This window comes from Glossina fuscipes, unplaced genomic scaffold (assembly GCF_014805625.2).
Source record: "Glossina fuscipes isolate IAEA_lab_2018 unplaced genomic scaffold, Yale_Gfus_2 1, whole genome shotgun sequence".
NCBI lineage: Eukaryota > Metazoa > Arthropoda > Insecta > Diptera > Glossinidae > Glossina > Glossina fuscipes.
The window spans coordinates 30198243-30223210 of NW_023998415.1; the positions used below are offsets into that span (position 1 = coordinate 30198243).

The window sequence follows — 24968 nt, forward strand, 5'->3', positions numbered from 1 at the left end:
GTAATTGTGGAACTCGGACGGTTAATTTACCGTAATTGTGGAATTCGAGCGGTTTATTTACCGTAATTGTGGCACTCGGGCTGTTCATTTACCGTATATGTGGAACTCGGGCGGTTAATTTACCATAATTGTGGCACTCGGGCTGTTCATTTACCGTATATGTGGAACTAGGGCGGTTAATTTACCATAATTGTGGAACTCGGGCGGTTTATTTACCGTATATGTGGAACTCTATCGGTATATTTACCGTAATTGTGGAACTCGGGCGGTTAATTTACCGTATATGTGGAACTTGGGCAGTTTATTTACCGTAATTGTGGAACTATGTATAGTAGCGAGAGAATATATAATTTCGAGTCAGAAGCTATATGAATATACGTGAAAGAAGTCCTGTTTGGAATCGAGCAAACGTAAGTGTAACAAAAAGAGTAAACTCAATGTTTTATACGATCGACAACTAAATACACGGAGACGATATCAGAACTAAATGACAATTTTCGTTTACATTTGCTATTAAAACGAACTATAGCTCCCACCATAACGACTTTAACTTAATCACATATCATTAAGTTCAACAAATATTTGAGAAAAATGCCATCTTTATATAGCCAAATTACGGATAAACGCTATGTAACATTCAATTTCAAAATTTTAAATTTATTTTTCAATTTTTATTTATCTTTACGCAAAAGCAAAAGAACGTGATTTCAAGCAACGAATATCAATAAACTAATACCAGGCAAATCATATCTTCTACGCTACGATTTTTAATTAATTGCATTCTAAAAGCAGTTAAATGGCATTTTCTAGGCACTTTGCGATTAAACAGAAACGCGGCATCCAGCATTCGTATGTTGAGGTACGCGTTAAACATATTCAAATTCAAATGTTCTGTTTAAAAATACGCAAGAACTTTCTCGTCAACCCAATATACGTGATATTTATTCATTAGCACTATCATTTGCACAAGACTAACAAGAGACCTTTGAAATTATGAAATTAATATCGGAAATCGGAAATCGGCATATTTTGCTTGTGCGCTGTCGTCACTTAGCTAGACCTTGATTGCAATTATAATATAATAGTAGCAGCCAAGTATAGACAGAAACGATAATGATAAATAATAACGAAAACAACCGCATAAAATAAGAAAATCAATTAGATCCTTGAATAAGAAAAAAAAATCAAAATGAATTCATTGGATTAAAAGTAGTAAGATTATCCTAACGTCTAGTTCGCGCAGTAAACATAAACACATCAATAATTAAATTAAATATTCGTGTTCTTCTTTTTTGTCTTAGCTTTTTAGCAATTGAGTTCAGAAGAGCGAAATATTGCATTCATTAAGTCAAAGGTCGTTGACATAGGGACGTGCGATAACATCACTTTACGACCTTCGAGTATAAGTTGATGTGTTTAAATAAATTAATTAATCTCATTTATGAATCAATTTGATTTAAAGAAGACCCATTTATATACGTTTATGTTTAATCAAACACTCTCCTCGGATCAAAGTGTCCATCCGATCAGTTAATATGTAGAAATTGAGAAGTTCCCAAGCGAAAAGCAATCATAAGGTCTGCGGAGACTTTTCAATACGACCTTTTGGAGGCATTTCCCGAGCGATTGGTCACGCAGTGAAAAAAAAAAAATAATAAAAATAAAAACTAATATATATTTATAGAGAATCCGATGAAGATGATGAAAAGAATCGCTATGGAGAATGGTGAAATCACTAACAGAGAATTCGGCTGTGTGTGACAGCGAAGTTTCTTCGGGTTTTGCTAACTGTGACCAAAAGAACTGTCGAGTAAGTATCGCTCAGGAGTTGTGGATTGACATCAAAGACTATCGAGATTTGCTCGAAAGGGTCATAACTGATGACGATACAAGGCTAAAAAGCGCATATCAGAGCTGCTCCCAGGATTGAAGAAGCGCTGGCAAAATTTGTATATATTATATCTGAAGGGAACCCAATAATTATTAGTGAATAAATACAAATTTTTGAAGAAAAGTAAAAAGTCATTTTTTCTTTTTTTAAACATACATCGTATTTTGGATCAATGCGCCTAACCCTGGTTTAGCGTCTCTGGATAAATTATTTACACCGGCTTGCGCTCTCATAATATATATAAATATATCTTAATAAAAAGGAAGAAATAAATAAAAACAAAAAGAAATTTAGCGGACAATGATTATTTATTGACAAAAACATTGAACAATTGATATTGATGTTGCCGCGAATTTTAAAAATTTTATTCAAAAGTATTTATAGCTTTTTAATGTAGCGGACTTTTGGCTAAGCAAAGCTTTCCTATAAGCATTTAAAACAGTAGCTAGCTTTTCGAAAAGTTACGATTATATATGTAAAGTAATTTTGCTGAATATAACAAATTTTTTTGTTGTTGGTTTGTTTTGTTTTCAGTATCAATAAAAATACGCAAGTAAAGCGGTCATTGCTGCGCTCACTTTAAAAACGTCGGGAATAAGAGGAAGATTTTTTCTTTTTTATAAAAATTTATTTTGTAATTATTTATTTTTCAATTAATAAAAAGAAAAATAGTTTTAAATCCAATATATAGGACATTTACAAGTAATTTATAAATATTTTAATGCCTAAACGAAATTCGAAAAACATTCAAAAGTAATAATTGTTATTTTTACATACATATAAATATACGTACAGTGTTAAACGAGTGTAAACAACGCATGTATATACATACATCCATGTTAAACAGTGAGTGCGTTTTAAAGTTCCTGTGAAAAATTGGAATATATTTATTTATACGTATCTATATACATATATTATATATATATATATATTTGTATATATATATATATATATATACATTTATTATATATATATATATATATATATATGCATATATGAATAGATATATATATATGCTGTAAAAATATATATATATATATACATGTACATAAGCATGAGTGTATGAATACGTATATATGCATTAATATCTTGATACATATGAACCGACCAAATTTTTCTGTGCTAGTGTGAAGCCTACCACTACAACTGTCAGTTACAACCAACCACCGTTTCGAATTGAAGTAAGTTAGTTGGGAAACGAAATACTTCTAATATAAATACAAACTTACATATATATATATATATATGCTTAAGTAAAATAAAGTGCATCATATAATATGTAAAAATATTCATTCAAAAAAGGAAAATTTAATAACAGAGGAACGCACGATTGTCAATAATTGGCCGGGTTTAAGGGGGTTAGTCAATTTGTTTCTGTTTAATATAATTTTTGTTTCTTAATTCTCTTATTGTTTAATAAACAAACTTAAAAATACAAATTGTCTTTAACTCGATAACAAACAACGTGCTCTTTTTATGACAACAGCAACAATAAGAACAACAACAAATAAAAAATAATATATGTTTAGACATAAACAACAACAAGAAGAAACCTTTAAAAAAATTTATATATTTTCATATGCACAAAACAACGAACGTTTATTATTAAAAATAGAAAAATCAATTCCATCCATACACATTTTATAAACGATTGTGAGAAGGGGAGAGAGAGACTGAGAGAACTAATATACGAAATGTACGTGAAATTAATGAAAACGTGAGCAAATCACTTGTTACGAGCCGAAATGAGAACAAGAGAGTGAAAAACGGTAGTTATTTCAAAAGCAAACTCAATTAACGCTATTCAGCTTAATGGTGCCAGGGAAAAAGCTTGCTCTCTCTCTCTCTCTCTCGCTCAGCAAAGAGACCAAAAACAACCTCATTCACAGCCGGTATTATTTATGGCTGAATATATATGAGGGGATATTGCTTTGATGTTGGAGAGAATTCCGTTCAATTTTTATTTGTAGAAATTTAGTTTTTCCCAAGATTTTCAAGATGCTTACGGAAAATGTGTAAAATGTGTAAAAAAATATATGTGCGTTTTCTTGTTGCCGTTTCCTTGCATTATTTTATTTATTTATTTACTTTTTTTTGTTTCGTTTGCGATTGTTCTTAATGTTGTTTTTATTGTTCTTCCTGCTTTAATAATAATGATGTTGATGATGCGTGGTCGTCGTGTGCGTGCTAAGTTTTTTTTTAATTAATGTTTACTCAAAAGCGGGTGTTCCTTCGGTAAATTTAGTTAAACGAAATATTAAAATATAATATAATAAAAAAAATAGTTTTTTCAGACTAACGTGGCGACAAATACAAGTCAAGCACACCCAAAGAGGCGTTAACCTCTGGAAATTGAAAAATACACACATGGCGTACAGGCTTATCTTAATATAATATAATAGACCGTCTGACGACCCCAAATAATAATTGACTAACGACTGACCTCATGTATAATTAACATAGTTGAAAAATGAAGAAAAAAAAAAAAAAGACAGCAACAAAAATAACATAAAATTATCACGTTCGTTAATGTAATGAGCATTAAAGTTAATACACACAAATAGGCATAAATCAAATTTGAATTTAATCATAGAGAACATAAAACATAAAAAACAAACAGGCTAAGAAGTCTGTCGGTCCGGCGATGAGGGTGTCTATGGCCTACTGACGTTTAGGCTTTTTTTGTGAGTAGTGTCACAAATCTCCTCCCCAACTATTATGCTACTATTGTCTCCGTCTTTTCATACATAGGCACACAACACACACATTTGACCACACTATGCATATAAATGTGACAATAACTCGCTGTTTGCTTGTGTCGGCCAGCACATAAATACGCACACACAGAAACAAATATTGGCTCTCTCTCTCTTACTCGCTAGTTTCTCATTTTATCATCAACTTGGATGGTATTGCAAGTAAACTGCTTAAAACTCATTAATGTGCTATGTCATTGTGCGCAGATACAATTCCTTCTTATTTTGTTCCTTTTTTTTTATTTTTCTTTTATATCCCAGAGATTCCTTCAAATTTCAAATGCCAAGAATAACTTCACTTTCAAAGGCTCGTTAACGTTGAACATAAGAGTAGAGTAAAGTAGAGAGTGAGAAAATATCACACATACACAATTAAGCACAGACTGTCAGTCAGATAAGCCAACATGAAAAAAATATATTTTAAACGATACAAATTGAAGCGAGAAGAAGTGAAAAATTTTGTGAATTTTTACAAACTTTCGGTGGAGTGAAACTTTGAATTGATAGTGCGTTTTATATAATTCATCCGTCCCTCTTTAATAATAGGCATTGACGAGAATTGCTTATGCTCTCGTACCAAATTTAACCAGTGTAACGTATAATGAATGATTTTTTTCTTTATTTATTTATTTATATTTGTTTTTTTTTTCTCTTTTCTAATTCTCTACCCCCGAATATTATGTTATTTAAGGAATATGAAATAATCGATGGCCTTAAATATATTAGCTTGTCAAGGAATCATTTTGTCTTATATCGTTACAGTTGAGACACATTGACCGTTTAAACGAGATCAGGAGGGTCAGTTGCACATATTATGGGCTGTGGACAAAGTAAAATTCATCTTTATCCTAGAAAATCGAAAAGCAAAGCAAACGGCAAAAAAGGAGGACACGGTAAGTAATTGTATCGTCAAACACCACCCACCTCTCCATTTAACCGTTTAGTTTATTCTTATTACACATATATATGCATTTTTAATGCTTATATGTATGTATTATATTTAAGCAACCAATACTAATGACAAGAACACCTTATTCAGCCACAGATTTTTCGACGCACATGTGAAAGTATGCATTTGTATAAAAATAAAACTACAGCCATATTAAATAGTCACTCATTGTACGTTTGTTGTTATGATTGTTGTTGCTTTTCTTCAATTGTGCAAAGGATATATATTATCATCTTCACACATATAATATAAAGTACCACCACCTGTTCGTAACGAGCACACTCGCCGCCAATTGACTATGCTACGATAACTGTTTGATTTTTGCTTTGTAGCAGAGATTTTTTATCCTTTGAACGTATATGCGTGGACCGTGCGACAATCAACATGTTACAAAATTATCCTCAGACAGTCTAATAGCAATATCAATAGACCTGAATGTCTACAAGGAAACTAGCTACCTAAACACTAATGCACGCGTGCAACACACTCTCTTCGCCCTTCACATCCGTCTTCCGCTCGCTCTTTCTGACTCTCTTTCTCGGTATTTCCCCCCGCCCCCCCCCGTATTTTCGTTTAAGTTTGAATCAACTCTTTCTATTACTTGCGACAATCTCTATTCGCTTGGCACAATGTGCTTACAAATCTATTGGGGTGTGTAGGCGGGAGGGCGGGTGGCTACGTATGTATGCATGTATATGTAGTTTTATTGTAATTGCTGGTTCATTTGCCTCGTTCCCATTTTCAGCTGTTACGTAGCTCGAAGGACACATTCTATGGAATACACATTAGAGCGAAGGCAATAGAGAAAGAAACAAAGACCAATAACAACAACAATAATAATAACAACAATAGCAAGTATTATATATTCTATAAATGTTTCTATTTCTTGAATTGATTTTATTTTTCACTAATTTGTTTAAAACATTATTGAAGGGAAAAGGATATTGTTCCATTGTTTTCATCGCCGCATCGTAAATACATGGATGGCAAAAAGATAAAAGATATAAGTACGATTTGTCATCAAGTGTTGCAACTAAAGGAACAATTGAATATTGAATTAAGGTCGTGTTGCTTGTTACACTGAGAAATCAATACATCTCTAAATACTTGATATTTTACTTGAAACGATTCAAAAATTTTATATTTTCAGATAATTATATGTATGTACAAACACATGAAGATATATATAACTATATATATATTTAAAAGAATTGAAATTAGGTCGCAACAGCAAAATTATTTTAAATTAATAATCAAAGTAACAAAGGACGATAAACGAAAATACGTACGCAACTAAAGTTAAAGTTAAAGGTCTGGAATAATTTTCAGGTGTCTAATGCGGAAATGGCCCCAAGTTAAGACATCATCATAATTATTTATTACAATATTTATGATAATAAAGTTTCATCACTGGCTAAGTAAATTCTAAGGAAATTCCTAATTTTCTATATATAGATATATAGATAAATCAGCTTTATTTATTTCTTCTGTCTGTCCAACGTCTGAAATGAAACGATTCAAGACCAGTTTTTACGTATACGCCAACGCAAACTGATACATTATTGCTTACGGTGGGGAGAAGAGATTTTGAGCGAAGCGCTTTAATTTATTTACAATGTTGGGAGAATACTTTTAGATTCTTCTAATCGCGCTCACCAACGTTTGCTATATTTACTAATTCGGATAGACACTATCCACGACACGACATACCGCCGATATTTTAAATGCTTAGCAGGGCTATGTTAAAGTCTTAAGAAAATTCTGTTCCATTAATTGATGAATGGATATTCTTTATTAGTTGAATTCGAAGGAAATTCGAATGTCAAATAGAATCATTTCATGCATTATCATGCATCAGATAATGCAAAAGTATTTGTGGGATTACCGTTTAGTTTTCCTCCCCAGTCTGTCAATTTTAGGGATAACACAAGCAGCCACAATTTCATTGAACTGAATCTATTCTTGAGCGACGATTAATATTGTGATGGGGAAATTATTTCGTTTATAGGCCAATTCAAGACTTGAAAAAATCTCGCTCGATGCTGTAAAAAAATTCAATATTATTCGTCATCACTTTCAAAGACTGTCAGTCTTTTCTTCCTAATTAGCACAATGCCGCACCTATTTACTTAAATTCACACAAACACACATGCACAGTTCCGTTTCGCTATTTGATGAATTATATGTATATACATAATGCATAATGAAATTTGTGTACGCCTCCTCGTATTGAGCTAAAGATTTAGAAAGTTTCGTAATAGCTATTTATCTAATTTTCTTCCTCATTCAACTAACTCGTTCAGGTTGCTCTTTTTTCTTATCTATTCTACGGTAATTGGTTTCATTTTTATATAATTGCTCGTCAATTATTTGTTCTTCAGTATCTGTCTGATCGAAATTTTTGCGAAATCTTTTTGTGCCATTACGTGCCTTACAGTTTAGATATAGCCCACGTTTACCGATGAGTTTCGGACACCTTCCAGGTTCAAAGTGATGTTCGCTGAATCGCAAAAGAACAAAAGTCATAAGACTATTTCCACAACGCTCTGCTTAAATTAGAACTGCCTTTGAAGTGCGAAATTGCCAAAAATTGAAGGAAATTATATAACGCAAGAAATTATTTCTCTTCCGGGTTTGAAAGGTCTGTAAAATTAATTTAAAAAAAATAAATAAATAAACAAAGGAGAATTTGAGATCAATAAAATTTTTCTTTAAAATTTAAAGTAAAAAATAACACGACTTTGCATGGAAAACATTTATTCGGAAGATGCATGTTTCCATCTCCCGACGTAGTTATTATTGTTGTTATTTTTGTTTCTATTGCGCAGTGAATGTAATTCAAAGTTATAATATCGGCGTTTGAGCATAGTGATCTTTGTGTAAAAGTGTGTAATGGACTTTCTTCTATGACAAGATCTCGATTCCGACATAAATAAACTAATGGTGGCATTGTCCTTGCAAACGACATATATTGAATTAGTATTATATTGATTCTTGTCCTACTTTTTGCCATTTTCATTGGTTTGTTGGTTGGGGATATAGTTCTATGGAATAAGATTCAGATCCGAATTCTATTTTAGGTGATTCAGATGCCGAAACGGACGAAGATGAAGGACACATTGAGGATGCGGAAAAGTTTCAAACTCGAGAACGCGATAAAAACGAAGAAGCTGAAGATAATAGCAATAAAGATTCGGGGGAATCGGACGATGAAGTATCCGTTTCATTGTTACGAGCAAAAAATCTGTCTTTGCTGCAAAGTCAGTAAGTATCGCATTTAGAACTGACTTAAGAATATTATTTTTTTTTTCTTTTCGATGTCGAATTGATCAAATCAATGTTTCAGGGAAATATCAACTAGTCAACAAAATTTCTTTCGGATGCTAGATAAGAAAATTGAGGAGGTTCGTACTCATAAATTACTGAAAATCTCAAGTGAATATGTTGGTCGTATCAATTTTAGGGACCGGATTACGATTCAAATAGTGAAACTGAAATAGCTTTAGAGGAAGCGCGCCTGAACGCTTTGGTGCAGCATTGGGAATCAGCCAGTTTAACAGCATCGATGTGTTCGTCAGCTAGTCGTTCCTTGCAAACAACGCCTGTACGACAGACGCCGGCTAAACAATTGGCCACATCCAGAACCATGTTACCGACTGGAATACCACCTCAAGTACTCAATGCGGAATTTCTACCTCTAACGAGTACTTCAATAACCGGAAGCCAATTACCCAGTGGTGCTCTGAAATTGGCAACTTCCAATAAATCATTGGTATTGTCACATATGAACTCCGGTATATTGCATCAAATGGCAGCGTTACCACAGATGCCGCTCGGTATGTCGGCTGAAACATCCGCCGCAACTCCAAATATGGCTACTGTTAACGCAAATTCGTCCAATGCCCTCGCTATCCTGCAGGCACCCAATACACCACCAACACAACAATATTTGCTCGCCATTCCAGCTGGTTCATCGCCACTTCTGGGTAAATCCAGTCAAATAAGTCCCAAAAGATTGGTTGATGGCCGCATGTTAATTAATTCCAGTCCGTTAGCACAACAAATGCAACCATCCCCGCCGACTAATCTTATGCAAAATCAATATATCCCCGCTACGCCAAATCTACAAACAGCAACCACTTCGAATTATATGAACGGCGGAAGAGGTCCGCAATCGTCAGCAATGGCCCTACAATTAGCGTATTATGGTCAAGCATCCACTGCCCAACAACAAAATGTGCAACAAGCAATATCACAACAACAGCATCAACAACAATTACTTGAACAAACTCCCCAAAGCCAAAACCAATCGTTATCCTCCTCGACGTTATCAGCGTCAGCTTATTACGGTGAAAATGTGCAAAGTGTTCAGGTAAATTGTAAATGATCGCAATATTGTTGTCGCATCAACTGAAATTACAAATGTATATATATTATAGCCGCCAAGCACTGAGTATCGATTTCCACCTGCCATCAGTGTACAACGTTTGGCACCGCAAGTGCAGCGACAACTGCGCGAAACGCAGGAACTGATAAAAGACTCTTGCCCCCAATTGTATGCGACCGGTTACGGTAGTCCCGGGCTTCCACCGATTCGTAATCAAACAGGAATCACCGGTCGCACCCTCCCAACAAGTCGAAGACCCACCCTGGAGACACAATTCTCGCAGGAACTCTCGTGATATCTACAAAACTGAAATCATAATACATACAAAAACTAACCAATAACAACAAAAGCCAAATTTTAAATGTTAACATTTAATGGAATTAATTAATGAGAAATGTAAAGCCACAGATAAAGAAGATATAAAAAACCTACTTATGAACCAAAGAGATACATTTAGCGAGGTGGTCGATCAAATGCATAACATATACCGCATATACGCTTATCGATTATCGAAGCAATGATTATAAAAGCAAACATATTATGCATACATCAAGGCATACAATAATACTTACATACCATAGGTGGAGGCTTCTGTTAGATGCCAACGATTATATTCACAATACATAGAATCGAATCGTCATCAAATCTCTTTTAGTCTCATTTTAGAAAGTGTATTTAACGTCTCTAGTCGCGCATTCAGAAACAATATCAGCAGTCATCAATAATATAAACACATGCATACAAACCGACGTCATTAACCCAAGAACCCCCGGTTAACATATTAAGGTTAAAAAATAAAAATAGAAAACACCAAAGAAAATATGTAACTACTCTTACATTCTCATGCATATACACGTAGACACATGCATACATACAATACGTACATACCTATAATACTCTATTAGTCCTATTCAACTAAACACTAATTCTAAAGCATTTGTCACGCATTTTACACCGCAATGAATAAGTGAATGAATGGATGGAAGAACGAACGAATGTATAAGCAAAAAGACAGAAAAAAAAAAAAAAAAAAATTAAATAAATAAATAAATAAAAACTAAAAATAAATAAATAAATACGAAAATCATCAAAAATAAATTAATAAATATATATTTACTCAAGTGCATCATCAAATGTTAGATATTTTAAAACAAAAAATAAAACAAAAAAAAAAAAAAGACGCTCATGCACATCCCCATACATACAGTAAATGTATAGTAGAACAACAACAAAAACAACAACAATCATTTATTTATTCATTGTTTTCATCATCACTTTGTGTGCGCGCATGCGTACGTGCATCCGCACAACACACTGCAAATAATAATTCTTAATTCTAATGTCACATCAAACGTACTTGTATTTGTAATTTGAGTAATTTTTATTAATAATTAATATAATTAAATAATGTAGAATACTTATTATTATTATTATTATTATTATTGTGTAATTATTATTATTACATTATAATTAATTAAATGAGAATATATTATATTTAAAAGAAAGGAACGACAAGTAAACCACATAGTATATATACAAAATATACATATTTATTTATTACTTACTCTATTGTGAACAAACGATTGTATTTTAATTTTGATTATATGTATATATATATACATATATATATATATATTCTATGTAAAATAGTTTTTTTATTTTCTGCTTTTTGTTATTTATTTCTTTTTTTTTTTTTTTGGTTTTTCATTTTTTTTGTTCTTCTCTTATATTGAAAACACAAAAACGGAGAAAATATGAATATAAAATAAAAATTGATTACGTTTAGAGCGATAAAAAGGAATTTTATTAGGCGAAAAACAGTGTTTATGTGTCAGTTTGTGAATCAAGTCTTGAATACAATTCCCTCATCATCTTAAAAAATCGATATTAATATGCCCTACAACAACATGCCGTATAAGATATGTTAACTTTGTGCGAAGGAGTTAAAGTTACTTTTTATCATATCGATCGATTCATTTCATCATTTTCTGCATCAATTTAAGATTGTCTCTCAGTTCGCCCCATCTGCCGTTTCTCTATGCATTCTTGTGTCCAATCTATAGATCGTAATTTTCGATATATCTTGATGAAATTTCGTATGCAGACATGTATTAATCTAAGGATGAACGCAAAGCGAAATGAATTGGTTCGGACCACTTTTATCACCATTTCCCATATAAAAACTTATTTTGAAAAAACGACAAAATTTGCTAACACTTGACAAGAATTGCTAAGTAATCATATTTCGCTATATAGAAAATTGATGTGAAAAATTTGGATCGAAATGGGATCATCATTGCCATCTATGGCAAAAAAGTCAAATTATTACTTAATTATGATGATAATTGACACAACAATACATTAATTAGACATCAAAACTAACTGTACAAAAATTGGGAACATGGAACCCTACATGACATACATGACCTCTCATAGAAATTAAGCCTTTATCCGATAAGAGCGTCTAATTTTTGGTATTTTATAAAGAAAAGTATTTAATAGTCGCGGCCTTAACTGACTATGAAACTTTTAACGTGTTTTTTGATATATTGGCCGCTGCTTTCTACTGCTTTCGTCATAGTTCATTTACTTAAATATATGGGACACGACGGATTACCTCATTGTCTTCCTCGGCATAGAAGTAACGAGGGATCAGAGCGTTGGTTCACCATAGTTCTTCAAAGCTCACATATTTTGCCATTGATAACAATAATAGTAATAAAGCGATTTCTCTTTTTCTCTCTGCCTCACTGTAGAGCCATTATATAAGATGACAATTCGATTCTTTTGGCAAAGTCCTGCTCTTCAGTACGTCAGGATCAAAGACAAAGATAATAACGATAATTACGATTTTGAATTCATTTGAACAGACAGGTCGTCTCATCTCCTGTTCGTTGAACATAGCAGCTATGGTCAATTAATTGTGTACACGTCAGTTGATCCATCAGCATTACTTTTATTAAATTTCCACGTTAATGTCTTATATAAAATGTACTACTACACGGGTTATTGTGGAGGAATGATCGCGTCCAAGTATATATTTTCTTTAAAGCGTCCGATCCCAATATCCGCAATTAATTGTAGGCTAATTTTTTTTCCTAATTCTTTTTTTTTTATTCTTGATAGCATCTATATATCTAAAATTTTACAAAAGTAGGCATTCTGTTAGAAGACGTCGTATGAGTGCGGGCAGATTTAGTGAAGGACAAGTCTACTTTGTTTACGTTCGTCAGCGCTGTAAGTTGCGCTGACTGCGTGTTATGAGTGAAAATGGATGTGAGTCTATGACAATTCAATATCGTATATGTTAACCTAAAACTTGACAAAGCCATCTCCCAAGGTTTGTCAATCCAACTATTACTAGCGACTGAACTGAATTCTTACTATTAATAACAGCATTAGGTCACTTACGGAAAATCATCATCACAATGCATTTTATCTAAGATTGAAAAGTCTTCTCCTACACTGTATAACTTTCTCTACTGTAATCAGAAACAAAATGGTCTGGAGCTTTTATTCCAAAGAAAAAAAAAATTATTTTTATTTAAAATGGAATTCAAAGATTAAATACTAATATAGCAAAATTATTAATTAATATTATCTGGATGTTTATTGAAACATCTATAGTATAATGGAATAATAAGAAATATATGTAATTTACGTAAGTTTTCAGTTTTGCTCTGTTTAACGACAATGTGTAATTAGGTTCGTCTGGTGATTGTTAATGTATTTTGTGTTACCGCAATACATATTTTAATGATAGGAAAAACAAAAGCGTAAATAACTGAAGTAAATTCAATAATTTATAAGAAAGTTAAGAGAGATAAAAATAATACTACGTCTAAATTTACTGCTTTTTGAGATAATTAATGCGTTAATAAAGCCTCTCTTTTGAATTTGTGTGACGGAATTTAATTTTGAACTGGTAAAGGTGGTGGAGGATAAGCGTACATGTCATTGGTTCCAGCGGCCGAAACGGAAGCAGAGGGAACGGCATACGATGATGTTGATGAGTGAGTATTATAAGGATAGGGAGCCGGTTGATTAAAACGAGACTTCTTGTGATTATCAAGGGAATTACCAGCGACATTATCATAGGAATTTGGAGCAGACGAAGAGAAACGAGACAATTGACCATTTGCACGTGCCATGGCGTGTGGGGCGTTTGTGCTATGATATCTACCACCGTTTTGAGATGGATATTGCTGTTGGTGTGGTTGTGCAGCATAATTTCCATAAGTAGCTCTTGGCTGTTGTTGTTGCTGACGATTATTATAATTTCCGTTCGAATTTGACTGATTTCCATGAGAATACTTTTGATAGCCAGCGGAATTGTTGGAACGGCCTCCGTTACCACGTTTTGAATGCGATGCCATGTCCACTAAACGTGGATTTATAACCTAAGTGAATAAAAATAATTTTTTATGTGCAAGAAAATTTTATCATCACCGTGTCTCGCTAACTACACACTTACCTGTTTAGCTTCTCTTAGAACTTGTATCAAATCATTGGCTTTGTTAGCGTTGGCCGTAGTAAAAAGCGTGTATGCCGTTCCCGTATTATTCGAGCGTCCAGTACGCCCAATCCGATGTACATAGTCCTCAGAATTGGATGGATAATCATAGTTGATGACAAATTTCACATCATCGACATCTGTGTTTGCGTCGTATGCACACACAGTAGTCATACATAGCGACAAATTTTGATTGATTGCATTTACATTATGGGCGAGGAGGAATAGAAATTAATTACGTTAAAACCGAGAAGAAAACTTCTATAGACATATGTAAAACAACTGCGTTTACTACTTAATACCTTTACATAATACTTAGTGTGCGTGTATATATATAAATATATGTATATACATACATATATGTATGTGTTTGATTGTTTAACAGAATAATTGGAACAAAAATTTATTCATCCACATCAAAATATAAAATTTGTGTTTTAAGTTTTTTTTTTTTTCATTTTTCTTCTTTTTTTTTGTAATATTTTTAAAGCACAAGTAGTGGACCTCGACCTTTACAAAGATGTACATAAATGAATTCATAATAAAGAGACCAATTTTAATGATAGCAACAACAACGTTGAACAACGGATGCCTTCAGTTGCTTTTGTGTTATTGTTGTTGTTTCCATATAATTTTTTTTTCTTTTGAATTTCAATTTAGAAACTTAAACATAAAAAATCTCTTAAAGCTTATTTGATTTAAAATTTAGATTAATCACATCAACATTGTTGTGTTCGAATTGTTGATAATTTATTTAAAGTACTTACCCAGCTCCGAAGGGCTAAAAATAGAACTAATTTTAAAACTGTAAAAATAGAATATCTTCTCTTTTCTTGTGTCTGTTACTAGAGGAAATAATCTAAAAACTAAATAAATAAAGCAGTAGGCTGTTGCCAGCAATTGGGAATAGACACAGAGAAAGTTTTCGCTTCCGAGATTAGGCAAAAGCATAAAAAAAAACAAAAAACTAAACGAAAAACTAAACTGAAATATGACAAAAAAAATCGAAGTCCATTTCATAATATAATGATGAGATATTATTTTTGTTCACATACCAAATACAATAAGAAATTGTTTTCCTAATCCTCTTAGAAAATCAGGAAATATACGTACGTATATAAATCAAGAGTAAGAAAATCAAATTCAGAAGCCAGTCAAAAACGTGTAAGGGCCACTATTTTAACAAAAAAAAAAAAAAAAAAAAAAAAAATTCCAACAAAAAGACAAAAAAAAAAAAAAAATCCCGCTTGACAAAGACACCAATTGAATGGCAACCAAAATCCACAGGAAGCAGACAGGACCAGAACAAGAGAAGACTAAAAATTTTCGCGCAAACAAAATTCGCTTTATAAGCATTTGATGCATAGACATATCGCATAACCTTTACTTTCTTAGGCTGCCTTGACTGACCGTCTAAAAAGGTGATGTTGCATATCAACATTACTACGTATAGAACATCAACAATAATAATGCATAAAATACGACATACAATAGTTAACCAGCAATGGTCAATGGAAAAAATTATTCTCCTCATTATTTAACCCACACCATACAACCTAAACAAAAGTTATTATTATAAGTAGCAGATGAAAAACGAGACTGTTCTTCTCCAAAGGAAAAGAACGGGCTTATCTATGTTATTGCGCAATACGAACGAATTCGATCTCCTCCTTCCCTCACTCAAATGGTGGTGGTGGCGGAGAGAATTTTTTCTTCTTACGGAAAAACAAAAAGAAAGAAATTACACGAAGATCTCTCGCGGTGGCAGGTGTTGGGTTTCGATTCATCCTGTAAAATACAGACACGAATCAAATATAAAATAATGAAAGAATTCCTTTATAGCATTTCATCCACACCATCACTCGCCCGCCATCATATTCAAGAAAACAGTGTTTGCAACACAACAAGCTAGTGGCTCATGTCAATCATTAACAAAAATCTTACCTAGTCCTCTAGCGGCCACATCAGTAGCCACGAGGATCGAACTGCGGCCATTGCGGAACGAAGTCAATACATAATCACGCTCTTGTTGAGACTTATCACCATGTATAGCACAGGCTCGCCAGCCCTGACGTGAGATTGAACGCGTTATTTCATCAACACGTTTTTTGGTTTCCACAAATATAATTGTTTTGGTATCTTTTTCAGAAGATATTTCTCCCAACAATTTGTTCAACTTATTGGTCTTTTCAGCCTCTTCGCACACATCAACAATTTGCAAAATGTTATGATTAGCAGACAACGTCAGTGAGCCTATATTGATTTGTATGTAGTTATCAAGAAACTCTTCAGCCAAATTGCGCACTTCTTTTGGCCAGGTGGCAGACCACATTAGCACTTGGCGATCGGGTCTGATTTGCTTAATAATCTTACGTATTTGAGGCTCGAAGCCCATATCAAGCATACGATCGGCTTCAGCCAATACCAAATATGTACAACGTCGTAAATTAGTTACGCCACGCTCCAGAAAATCAATCAATCGACCAGGAGTAGCTATAACGATCTCGACTCCTCGCTCCAAATCCCGCGATTGGGGTTGCTTAGGAGCGCCTCCAAAAATGCATGTATTACGCACTTGAATTTGGGAGCCGAATTCGTTGGCTACTTGCTGGATTTGCTGAGCTAGTTCACGTGTGGGTGCTAGAATCAAAGCGATTGGACCGTCGCTATGCTCCAAACGTGGTTGATTATTAATATGAACCACGGCTGGCAACACATAGGCTAAGGTTTTACCCGAACCAGTTTGAGCCACACCCACCATGTCTCTCCCACTAAGAGCGATTGGCCAACCTTGCGCTTGTATAGCAGTGGGCTTAGCAAAGCCCAACTTCTTAATACCAGTCATCACATAGTCGGGAAAACCACCCTCGTTAAATTCAAAACTAGGCATTGGAATGCTACTGCCCTTTAAAGTAATTTCATTGTTAGTTAGAAAGTTGTCCACGTCCGATTGCGAGCGATCTTTAACACTGGCACAAGGAGTATAGAAATTCTTTTTGAAGGGAGTCAAACTAATTTCTGACCAAATAATATTAGGCGTGTCGTCATTTCTAAGGGAATTAGAGTCATACGACTGACGTTCATTATCCCGACGATGATCCATCTGGGGTCGAGAATATGGAGTAGCTCTCTGATGAGACATATTATGGCCACGAACAGGACCTCCACGGCCGCTGCCACCGCCGCCGTGCTGTTGACGGTCACGAAAGCCTCCACGATTCATTGAGCGATTATCCCCACGATTGTCAAACCTAAAACAGAATTGAAAAAAAATCTATATCAAATAAAAGCGACAAATAGGGCAGCACAGTTGTACGAAATCACTAACTGTATTGTATTTATCACAGTTTTCGAGCAAATTGAACTTTTGGAAAACGTTGCCTGCGACATATGACAAGGGCAATGAAAATTTAATCTGACTTTGCCTACTGACATACACTTTTAGATTATTTGAAGACGAGAGCATATTTTACAAAGGTCTCATTTTCTGACAGTAATTGGTTCGCTTTGAGAGTTTCGCTATACAAAAAAATATTCATATAATCTTTGGAAATTGAATGCCTTTTGTTGTTAGCTTTTTTTTTTTTATCGTTCCTTTCAGATTTGAAATTTCTTCCTCAAACACCAGAAGTAATCGTTAATATTATATTTAGAGATAACATTTTAATATAATACGGAATTTATTTTTCTACGAAAGGTTTTAACTTTTGGTGCAATTTTGCCCAACTGATACTATAGAAGCTACTGCAGCTTCATAGTGCAAGACTCGGGGCTTTTGTTAATAAAAGTTTATGACAAGCAAACAAAAAAACTATGATGTTTAAAGAAGAACATGCTATATTTGGATGAACCAATTCTTCCGATTTCTTCGTACATTAGCCTGTGTGTGTATGTAGATGTCTGGTATGAGTGACGCATCAAATTTTATAAGTATCGATTTTTCGCTTATAAGTTTTCTGTCCGACATTTTGTTTTTTAAATTTCATGTAAAGGTTGTAAAAAAAAACTACGTTTTGCCTTCGAGTTTACAGCAACTTTTAGTTATTCTTTGCTATCATTACTTAAATATACGACTACTTACATTTTTTAATATATTTAAAGATTTTTAAATAGTTTTAGTATTTTTAATAGTATTTTTTCTGCTTGAGCACAAAATTTTCACCAACTCTTACGTATGAAAAATTCCTGTATAATAAAATTCCATTTTCACAGAGATGCCATGTTAACTCAAAAAATGAATAATTCACAAAAAGTGTCTATCATTTGTTTCATCTTCTTCTACTTTTTAAAAATGCTATAATATTGACTTAAATTCTATTCACAATTTCTTAAAAGAGTTATTTATTTCAAGAAAAAATGAGTTGATTGCTTAAAAATGCTAAGAATAAAAAAATTGAAGACTGGAAAAACTTTATATGTGGATAAATCTTAATATAACACCTTACCTTAGATATCAATTTTGCATAGACAATATTTTAATTTGACAAATTTAGTCAAGTAGCTCTCATATCAAAGGCGTACCCTGAGAACCATTTGTGTGAGAGTTATTTTGGCTTGCAGCGATCCAATCATCGAACGATTTTCGCACTTCTCCAAGTTTGTGAAGCCGCATGCTAGTGATGCCATGCTGCATCGATCTAAATAAGTGCTATTCAAAAGCCATCAAGTATGTTGAGTACGCTGGATGCAGCAAAGCTGCCTATTCAAGCTGCAATAATGTATTCTTAGCAATTTTTGCAACAAGTGGCCACAATGGCATTTTCAGTCAATTCCTGTGGTAGCCATTGTAGCCGCTATTACTGGTCTTTTTTGCAACAGTATGTCGCTCAATGTATTCAATTGACGTGGATAGACATCTGCAAAAACATCCGATTTCATTCAGTTTTAGTAGCTCGTAAGACACTACACATTGCTGATCCCACCATATGCGCAGCAAAACCTTATGGCCATGAATATTCCGTTTCGGTGTCGATGTGGGCGGTTTTCCTAAACTAACTCATGATTTTTTGCGCTTGGGATTGTCGTAGTGGACCCACTTCCATTTTCAGTATGGTATTCGTATGGTCGCTGTTCTATTAAATTACATAATCGATTTTGAAATATATAAAAGCCTAACTTATATTTTTGAAAAATGGAATTTTTACTAACCTTTATATATCTCGAAGTTGATGATACACAATTGATTGCAAGCTTTTTGAAGAGAAGAATTAATTTACTTACCTTGTACAAATTTTTTTTTGGATGTCATGTTAAAAGGTTTGTAGCTTATACGTCCAGGTAATAAAATGTAATCATTATTTGCAAGAAACATATATGAAAAACCATAAAAAGATTGCGGCCGTGATACACTAGAGCCGATTAAGTTACGGGTAATTGTAGATTCTTGAGTGGTTCAAAGTGATGTAGGAATAGTGCTGCAAACTTTGGCTGAAAAAGAAAAATATTTTAGAGATAAATTCTGATTGAACGTAAAAAAAAAAACAAAACAAAAAAAATTATCGCCAATTAAAAAGAAAAATTCGCTTTTCTAATGAAGCAAGTGAGTTCCCCAAAATGACACACGTTTTTTGCTGCAAAGCGATTGGGAAAGGGAGTCCACTATATAATCTGAAAAGAACGAAAGATCTTCTAATACCGTCTAGCCTGTGACATCTGAAAATTAGATGTCCAACAGACTCGCTAATATTACAAACCTCACAAACATAACATAACATGGTAGAGCACCAAATTTTTTTTAAACACACTTTATCATAAGAGTGGCCACTCATTAGTCCATAAAGAATTTTGATTTCCCAGGTATTAAAAGAAGCCTCTGATAAGGGTTTAAAGTTAAATGTGGAATTTATTTTGTAGAAAAGGCGATTGAACTTGGCACGCGGAATCTTTTTAAGTTCATCATTTAGTTATGGAAAGGTTGAGCGGATTACAAATTCCCCCTTTTGTTTCATTGGAAGTATTTTCGATGAACGAAATTGTCCCATCCAATTGATCTCTTTTTGAATGAAATTAAGCTTTTTCATTAAAAATAAACCGTAGTGACCATGTATCCAGTCCAGATGACAGTCATCCACTTGAGGTTCATATAACATCCTGTATATGTCAAATACATATTGATTATCTGCATACGTTTTCTTTATTACAAGCAGAGCTGACTTACTATAAGAAAAAACGACAAATTTTTTATGACCATTCATAATAGCCACCTTAACAGCATGTCTCATGGCAAGCAATTCACTAAAAGTGGAGGAAAGTTCCCTCGTGATTTTGACTTAAAGCACTGTTTTAGATAGATGCTTCACCGAGAAGCCAGATGCAGTATGTCCGACGGAACTGTCAGTCGCATATATATCGTAGCCGTTGTTGTAATACAGAAGAAGTTTTTCTTAACATGAGATCATCATACAAGATAGATTGACAGTTTGCTTCGTCGATTCATTGTCTTGATGGTAATTAACTCCTTAGCACACCAAAAAAGAGCTTTTTTGCCAGACCATTCACCAAAAATGACCTTGAGAATATATTGAAATGTTGAGGGGATAAGTCGAATACAACGTTTTAACATTCTATTTTCCAACATTTGAATACGTCTCTCAATATATTTTCGAAAATTGCAGGATGTATGTATGCATGTGCAAATTCGATCTTAGATCTGGCGAATGCTTTGTACACTGTCAAAGCTTTTTTGGGAGGCAATTCTGATCGATTGTTAGTCATTCAATAATAAATATAAGATTTCATAAACAACGGCTGCTATTTGAACTCATTGTACTCTACTATTCGCAGTTTGTCCGGTTTCGTTAAACTATTAAAAATGCTGACTGTAGATAATTGGTCAACCTATAGGTTTCCCACGGTGTAAAATCCACACATCACATTAGTCAGTTCCTGTTTGGCATCGATCAAAAACACTAGTTTTTTGAATTCTAGTCCAAGTAAAACATAAATAAAACTAAACGTGTCTAATAAAAAAGCATATTAAAATCAACTCAAACATTTTAATTTATTTAATTTATAATATATTCTTTTTTACAGATTTTCCATAAAACTGAACGTTAACAATTCTGTTATAATATATTGATAGTAATTAATTCATATCATTATATTAAGTTTTCTCTTCCATTCTTGTACGCGAAATACTTTTCTCTTTTATGCTCATATATGAATAAATAAAAGGAAGATCCAGTATATTAAAAGTTATATTTTTTCGGTATTTATTTAATTTTTATGTAAATTTTTGTGCGAGGTACAAGTTTAAAAATTATTCATATTTTTAAGATTGTTGTTTATAAATTTCGTGCCAGCAATTTTAAAACTTCTTCATCCAACTGCATCAATTGTGGTGCATCCACATACACATCAACACCATCATCTTGATAGGTCGCCTGAAAAATTCAAATGATATCCTCCCTCTTTTTAGTGGGCGCAAATGTTATGCAGTGTCGCACAAACGTTTCCGGATCTTCGCTCGATTTCGCTTGCGCTTCCATAATGAACACTTCACCTAACCAGTACACGAATATTCAAAGCATTTCGATGCAGCAATAAGTATACTAATAGGGCGAAAATTTCTGGAGAGTGGAGTTCTCGATAAGGGTTATAATCGCTATTTTCCAAGTGTCCGGAATTGTATATGTTATCATTACATGATTCAGTAAATGAGTCAATGATAAAATAAAAATAAAACAGTTTTAAAAACTTAATACTGAATAAATCGTGGGTGACAGTGTCAGGCACTATACAATGCATGGCTTGCCATACCTGGTCTCTTAATGTCTCTTAATTTTTATGTATGCCGTGTCACTTTAGCACGTATTCGTTTAATCCATAGGAGCTAAGATCACACAGTGGTTGACTCTTTTTCTATACATTTTTCCATAGTACTTTGGATGGAATATGGATGCCTAGCTTTATCTTTAGTATAGTTTTATATCAGTTGTAATAGTTACAGCTTATATCTACATTTTCAGAAAACTTCTCAATTGATCGAATTGTGGCAAATTTTCCTACTTTTATATGCCCCGTTGCTTGCTTGAGGTCTAATTGGCCCTTCAACATCAGTTTTATAGTAAAGCGATTTTAAAAAATTAACGATATACGTCTTTATTGGGTCATGGTCGTTGAACATTATACCAGCAGATTTTGAGAAAGGCGTTACTAACCATTGTGGTGCTTTATATCAGTAGTGCTAAAAGATAGTCGGTGTTGCAATTTAATTTTATGTTAAAGGCAAGAAAAAACATTTCACGGTTAAATAGTCTCCACAATAAGAATTGATCATATGAAAAGCAAAAGAACTTAGAACTAAGTTGCAAATCAACATTAAAGTCACTACGCAATATGAAATCTTCATGGGAAAGAGAGAGCACATCCTTCGCTTGTATGACTACTGTATAAGATCTCGTCTATTTGGCTACGCCTCTGTTATACTTGACAAATAAACCAAGTTTCAAATTCAATTTTACATACATTTAGGTCGCAGATATATATATATATGCATATATGCAGATATATATATATATGCATATATGCATATATATGCCTTTGCGATATTTATAAGACGTATTTTAGCATATACATATGCTAAAAGATATATATATTACATTGGAAATTTTTATACATTTCGGATTTACATTTCTATTCACATCAGCGTTGAAGCTCTCAGTTTTCTGCTTGCTTTTTGGGGCAGTAATTAAGGCTATAACTCGATTAGTTAAAGGGATCTCTTTGAAGGAAGACTGTTTTGAATGCCCTTTGCCATGAAGTTTCTCAATCATTTCATATTTTCAAATTATCCATAACTTAACATATTTGTTTTTGGGCAGCAGTGTCTGTAATGAATAATTTATTTCTGATAAAGCTTATAGACATTTGACATTCTCCTTTCTTTTTTTACACTGTACGCAGTGATAGTAAGAAGTAGGGCGAATTTCTTCCAAATTCTAGCCCAAGGAAATAACAAATGACACAGTGTTCGTTTTTATTATCTATGGGCTCTCATCTTGCACGTACATAATAAATATTAGGTTTCACAGGGTTGGTACTGTTAGAGTTACTGGATTCTGAAACGATCTGTGGAAAACACGCCACTAAGTTCTCCTTGGATGCATTCTTTAGATAATTTAGTTTTTTTTTCAGATATGGATAATTTATTTTAAAAATTAATTTCGCTATGAAAATTCAAAAATGAGGTATGATGTTAAATATATCTTACGAATTTTAAACATTCATATTTCGTAATTCATGTGTAAATATTATATGCATTCCAATTCATTTTTGTCCTTTGTATTTTGTTTTTACGTTACGGTCTTTAATACGTTTCATTTCCGTGTCTCGCAAACAAAATATCGCTTAAATGTATTATGCAGCACAATGATTACTCAGCTGTTAACTGTGGATAGTTTGTTATTCATACGCAAGTAAGCAATTGAAATATTACCGATTTTTTGTACTGAGTTATGTATTATAACTGAATAGCACTAAAAATGAATATGAGCAGTTTGGACAGTAGCTTGCAAGCCCACTCCAAATTGGAAAAGGTACCTCCATCTGTTATTATCTTTCGTATATGGCAGACATATGGTTCATGTTTAAACATTGTTTGTTGACATTGTTAATCCAATCAATAGGAAACATCCAACTCTGTGTTACTTAAAGAAAGAGTCGAAAAATATCATGATTTATCTACACAAATGTCTGAAATACTTAAAGTATTCGAACAACGCTTGGGGAAATTGGAGCAAAGCATATTGCCTGTCTATCAAGAAACTGAGCAGTTACAAAAACGACAACAAAGTTGGTGAAGTCATCAAAAATACCATATAAAGAATGAAAAGTTCAATTTTTTTTATAGATTTGGAAGCAACTTTGAACTGTTTGGAAACCGTTTTAGCTCATTATGATGTGTCACAGGAGGTATGTAATTTGGTACATCAAGGTCCTACTGAAGGTAACGTTGGCGTTTTCTTGGAAGCTTTGGGCCGTTTACGTTCAGCTATGGAGTATTTTCTCCATCACAATTCCCAAAGTGTGGAATTGGAAAACGTCACAAGTCTTTTCAATACCGGCTGCGAAAGCCTCAATAATCACTACAGGATGCTTTTAAAAAAGAATGGCAGTGCTCTTAAGCCGGTAGAATTGCTAGATCTAATTTATATTGAAGATGATTCGTCTAGTGATGAGTTTACCTCATTTCGTCAATTATCTCAAAGTACTCGTGAGGAATTGTTTACTATCTCCCACTGGCTGGAACAGAATTTGAGATTTGAATATACTATGATTTATTCTACAGAGAGAGGGGAAGTAGTTCTACGTTCATTACAACACTTAAAAGACCATCAAAAAAGTAATAGTTGGGGCAACGAAGCATTGGTGAGTACGTGCCTGACTTGCAAAGAGCGTTTCAGTAAATGTTCGTCCGTAATATAGTTAGTACTAAAACTTATTTATGTAATAATAGAAGAGAATTGTAGTAG

General features: G+C 33.4%; 3 protein-coding genes across 8 annotated transcripts; 2 read left to right on the forward strand and 1 right to left on the reverse strand.

The window, feature by feature from the left end:
- Positions 1-2499: 2499 nt before the first annotated feature.
- Positions 2500-11403, forward strand: LOC119631983. Of its 6 annotated transcripts, none has more exons than XM_038024640.1 (7): positions 2500-2737; positions 2895-3072; positions 5410-5540; positions 8677-8860; positions 8958-9000; positions 9060-9968; positions 10036-11403. In XM_038024640.1, exons 3-7 carry the CDS (start codon positions 5462-5464, stop codon positions 10276-10278), a joined length of 1458 nt encoding a protein of 485 aa, XP_037880568.1. In that variant the 5' UTR covers positions 2500-2737; positions 2895-3072; positions 5410-5461; the 3' UTR covers positions 10279-11403. The 6 variants fall into 6 exon arrangements, with proteins under 6 accessions (XP_037880568.1, XP_037880563.1, XP_037880565.1 ...); XM_038024635.1 differs by having other exon boundaries at positions 2502-2737; positions 8943-9000; positions 10036-11401; XM_038024637.1 differs by having other exon boundaries at positions 2502-2737; positions 3018-3072; positions 8943-9000; positions 10036-11401.
- Positions 11404-12184: 781 nt separating this feature from the next.
- LOC119645335 (DEAD-box ATP-dependent RNA helicase 20-like) lies at positions 12185-18660 on the reverse strand. The gene is made up of 4 exons (XM_038045482.1): positions 18578-18660; positions 16441-17747; positions 14458-14636; positions 12185-14383 (listed from the first exon to the last, which is right to left on the reverse strand). Coding segments are annotated over exons 1-4 (1977 nt in total). The 5' UTR covers positions 18580-18660; the 3' UTR covers positions 12185-13894.
- Positions 18661-23887: 5227 nt separating this feature from the next.
- On the forward strand, positions 23888-24921 carry LOC119632624 (exocyst complex component 7-like). The gene is made up of 4 exons (XM_038025614.1): positions 23888-23912; positions 23971-24032; positions 24123-24288; positions 24347-24921. Exons 2-4 carry the CDS (start codon positions 23979-23981, stop codon positions 24919-24921), a joined length of 795 nt encoding a protein of 264 aa, XP_037881542.1. The 5' UTR covers positions 23888-23912; positions 23971-23978.
- The last annotated feature ends 47 nt before the right edge of the window (positions 24922-24968 follow it).

What these genes read in the sequence shown, in the direction of transcription:
- LOC119631983 (XM_038024635.1), top strand. Translation starts at nt 5,462, where the DNA reads ATGGGCTGTGGACAAAGTAAAATTCATCTTTATCCTAGAAAATCGAAA. An exon ending in CGGCAAAAAAGGAGGACACG is followed by an intron (nt 5,541 to 8,676) that starts GTAAGTAATTGT and finishes ATTCTATTTTAG; the next exon opens with GTGATTCAGATGCCGAAACG. An exon ending in CTGTCTTTGCTGCAAAGTCA is followed by an intron (nt 8,861 to 8,942) that starts GTAAGTATCGCA and finishes TCAATGTTTCAG; the next exon opens with GGAAATATCAACTAGTCAAC.
- LOC119645335 (XM_038045482.1), bottom strand. An exon ending in TGTGGCCGCTAGAGGACTAG is followed by an intron (nt 14,637 to 16,440) that starts GTAAGATTTTTG and finishes ACGCAAACACAG; the next exon opens with ATGTCGATGATGTGAAATTT. An exon ending in TTCTAAGAGAAGCTAAACAG is followed by an intron (nt 14,384 to 14,457) that starts GTAAGTGTGTAG and finishes TTATTCACTTAG; the next exon opens with GTTATAAATCCACGTTTAGT.
- LOC119632624 (XM_038025614.1), top strand. Translation starts at nt 23,979, where the DNA reads ATGAATATGAGCAGTTTGGACAGTAGCTTGCAAGCCCACTCCAAATTG. An exon ending in CCCACTCCAAATTGGAAAAG is followed by an intron (nt 24,033 to 24,122) that starts GTACCTCCATCT and finishes TCCAATCAATAG; the next exon opens with GAAACATCCAACTCTGTGTT. An exon ending in GTTACAAAAACGACAACAAA is followed by an intron (nt 24,289 to 24,346) that starts GTTGGTGAAGTC and finishes TTTTTTTTATAG; the next exon opens with ATTTGGAAGCAACTTTGAAC.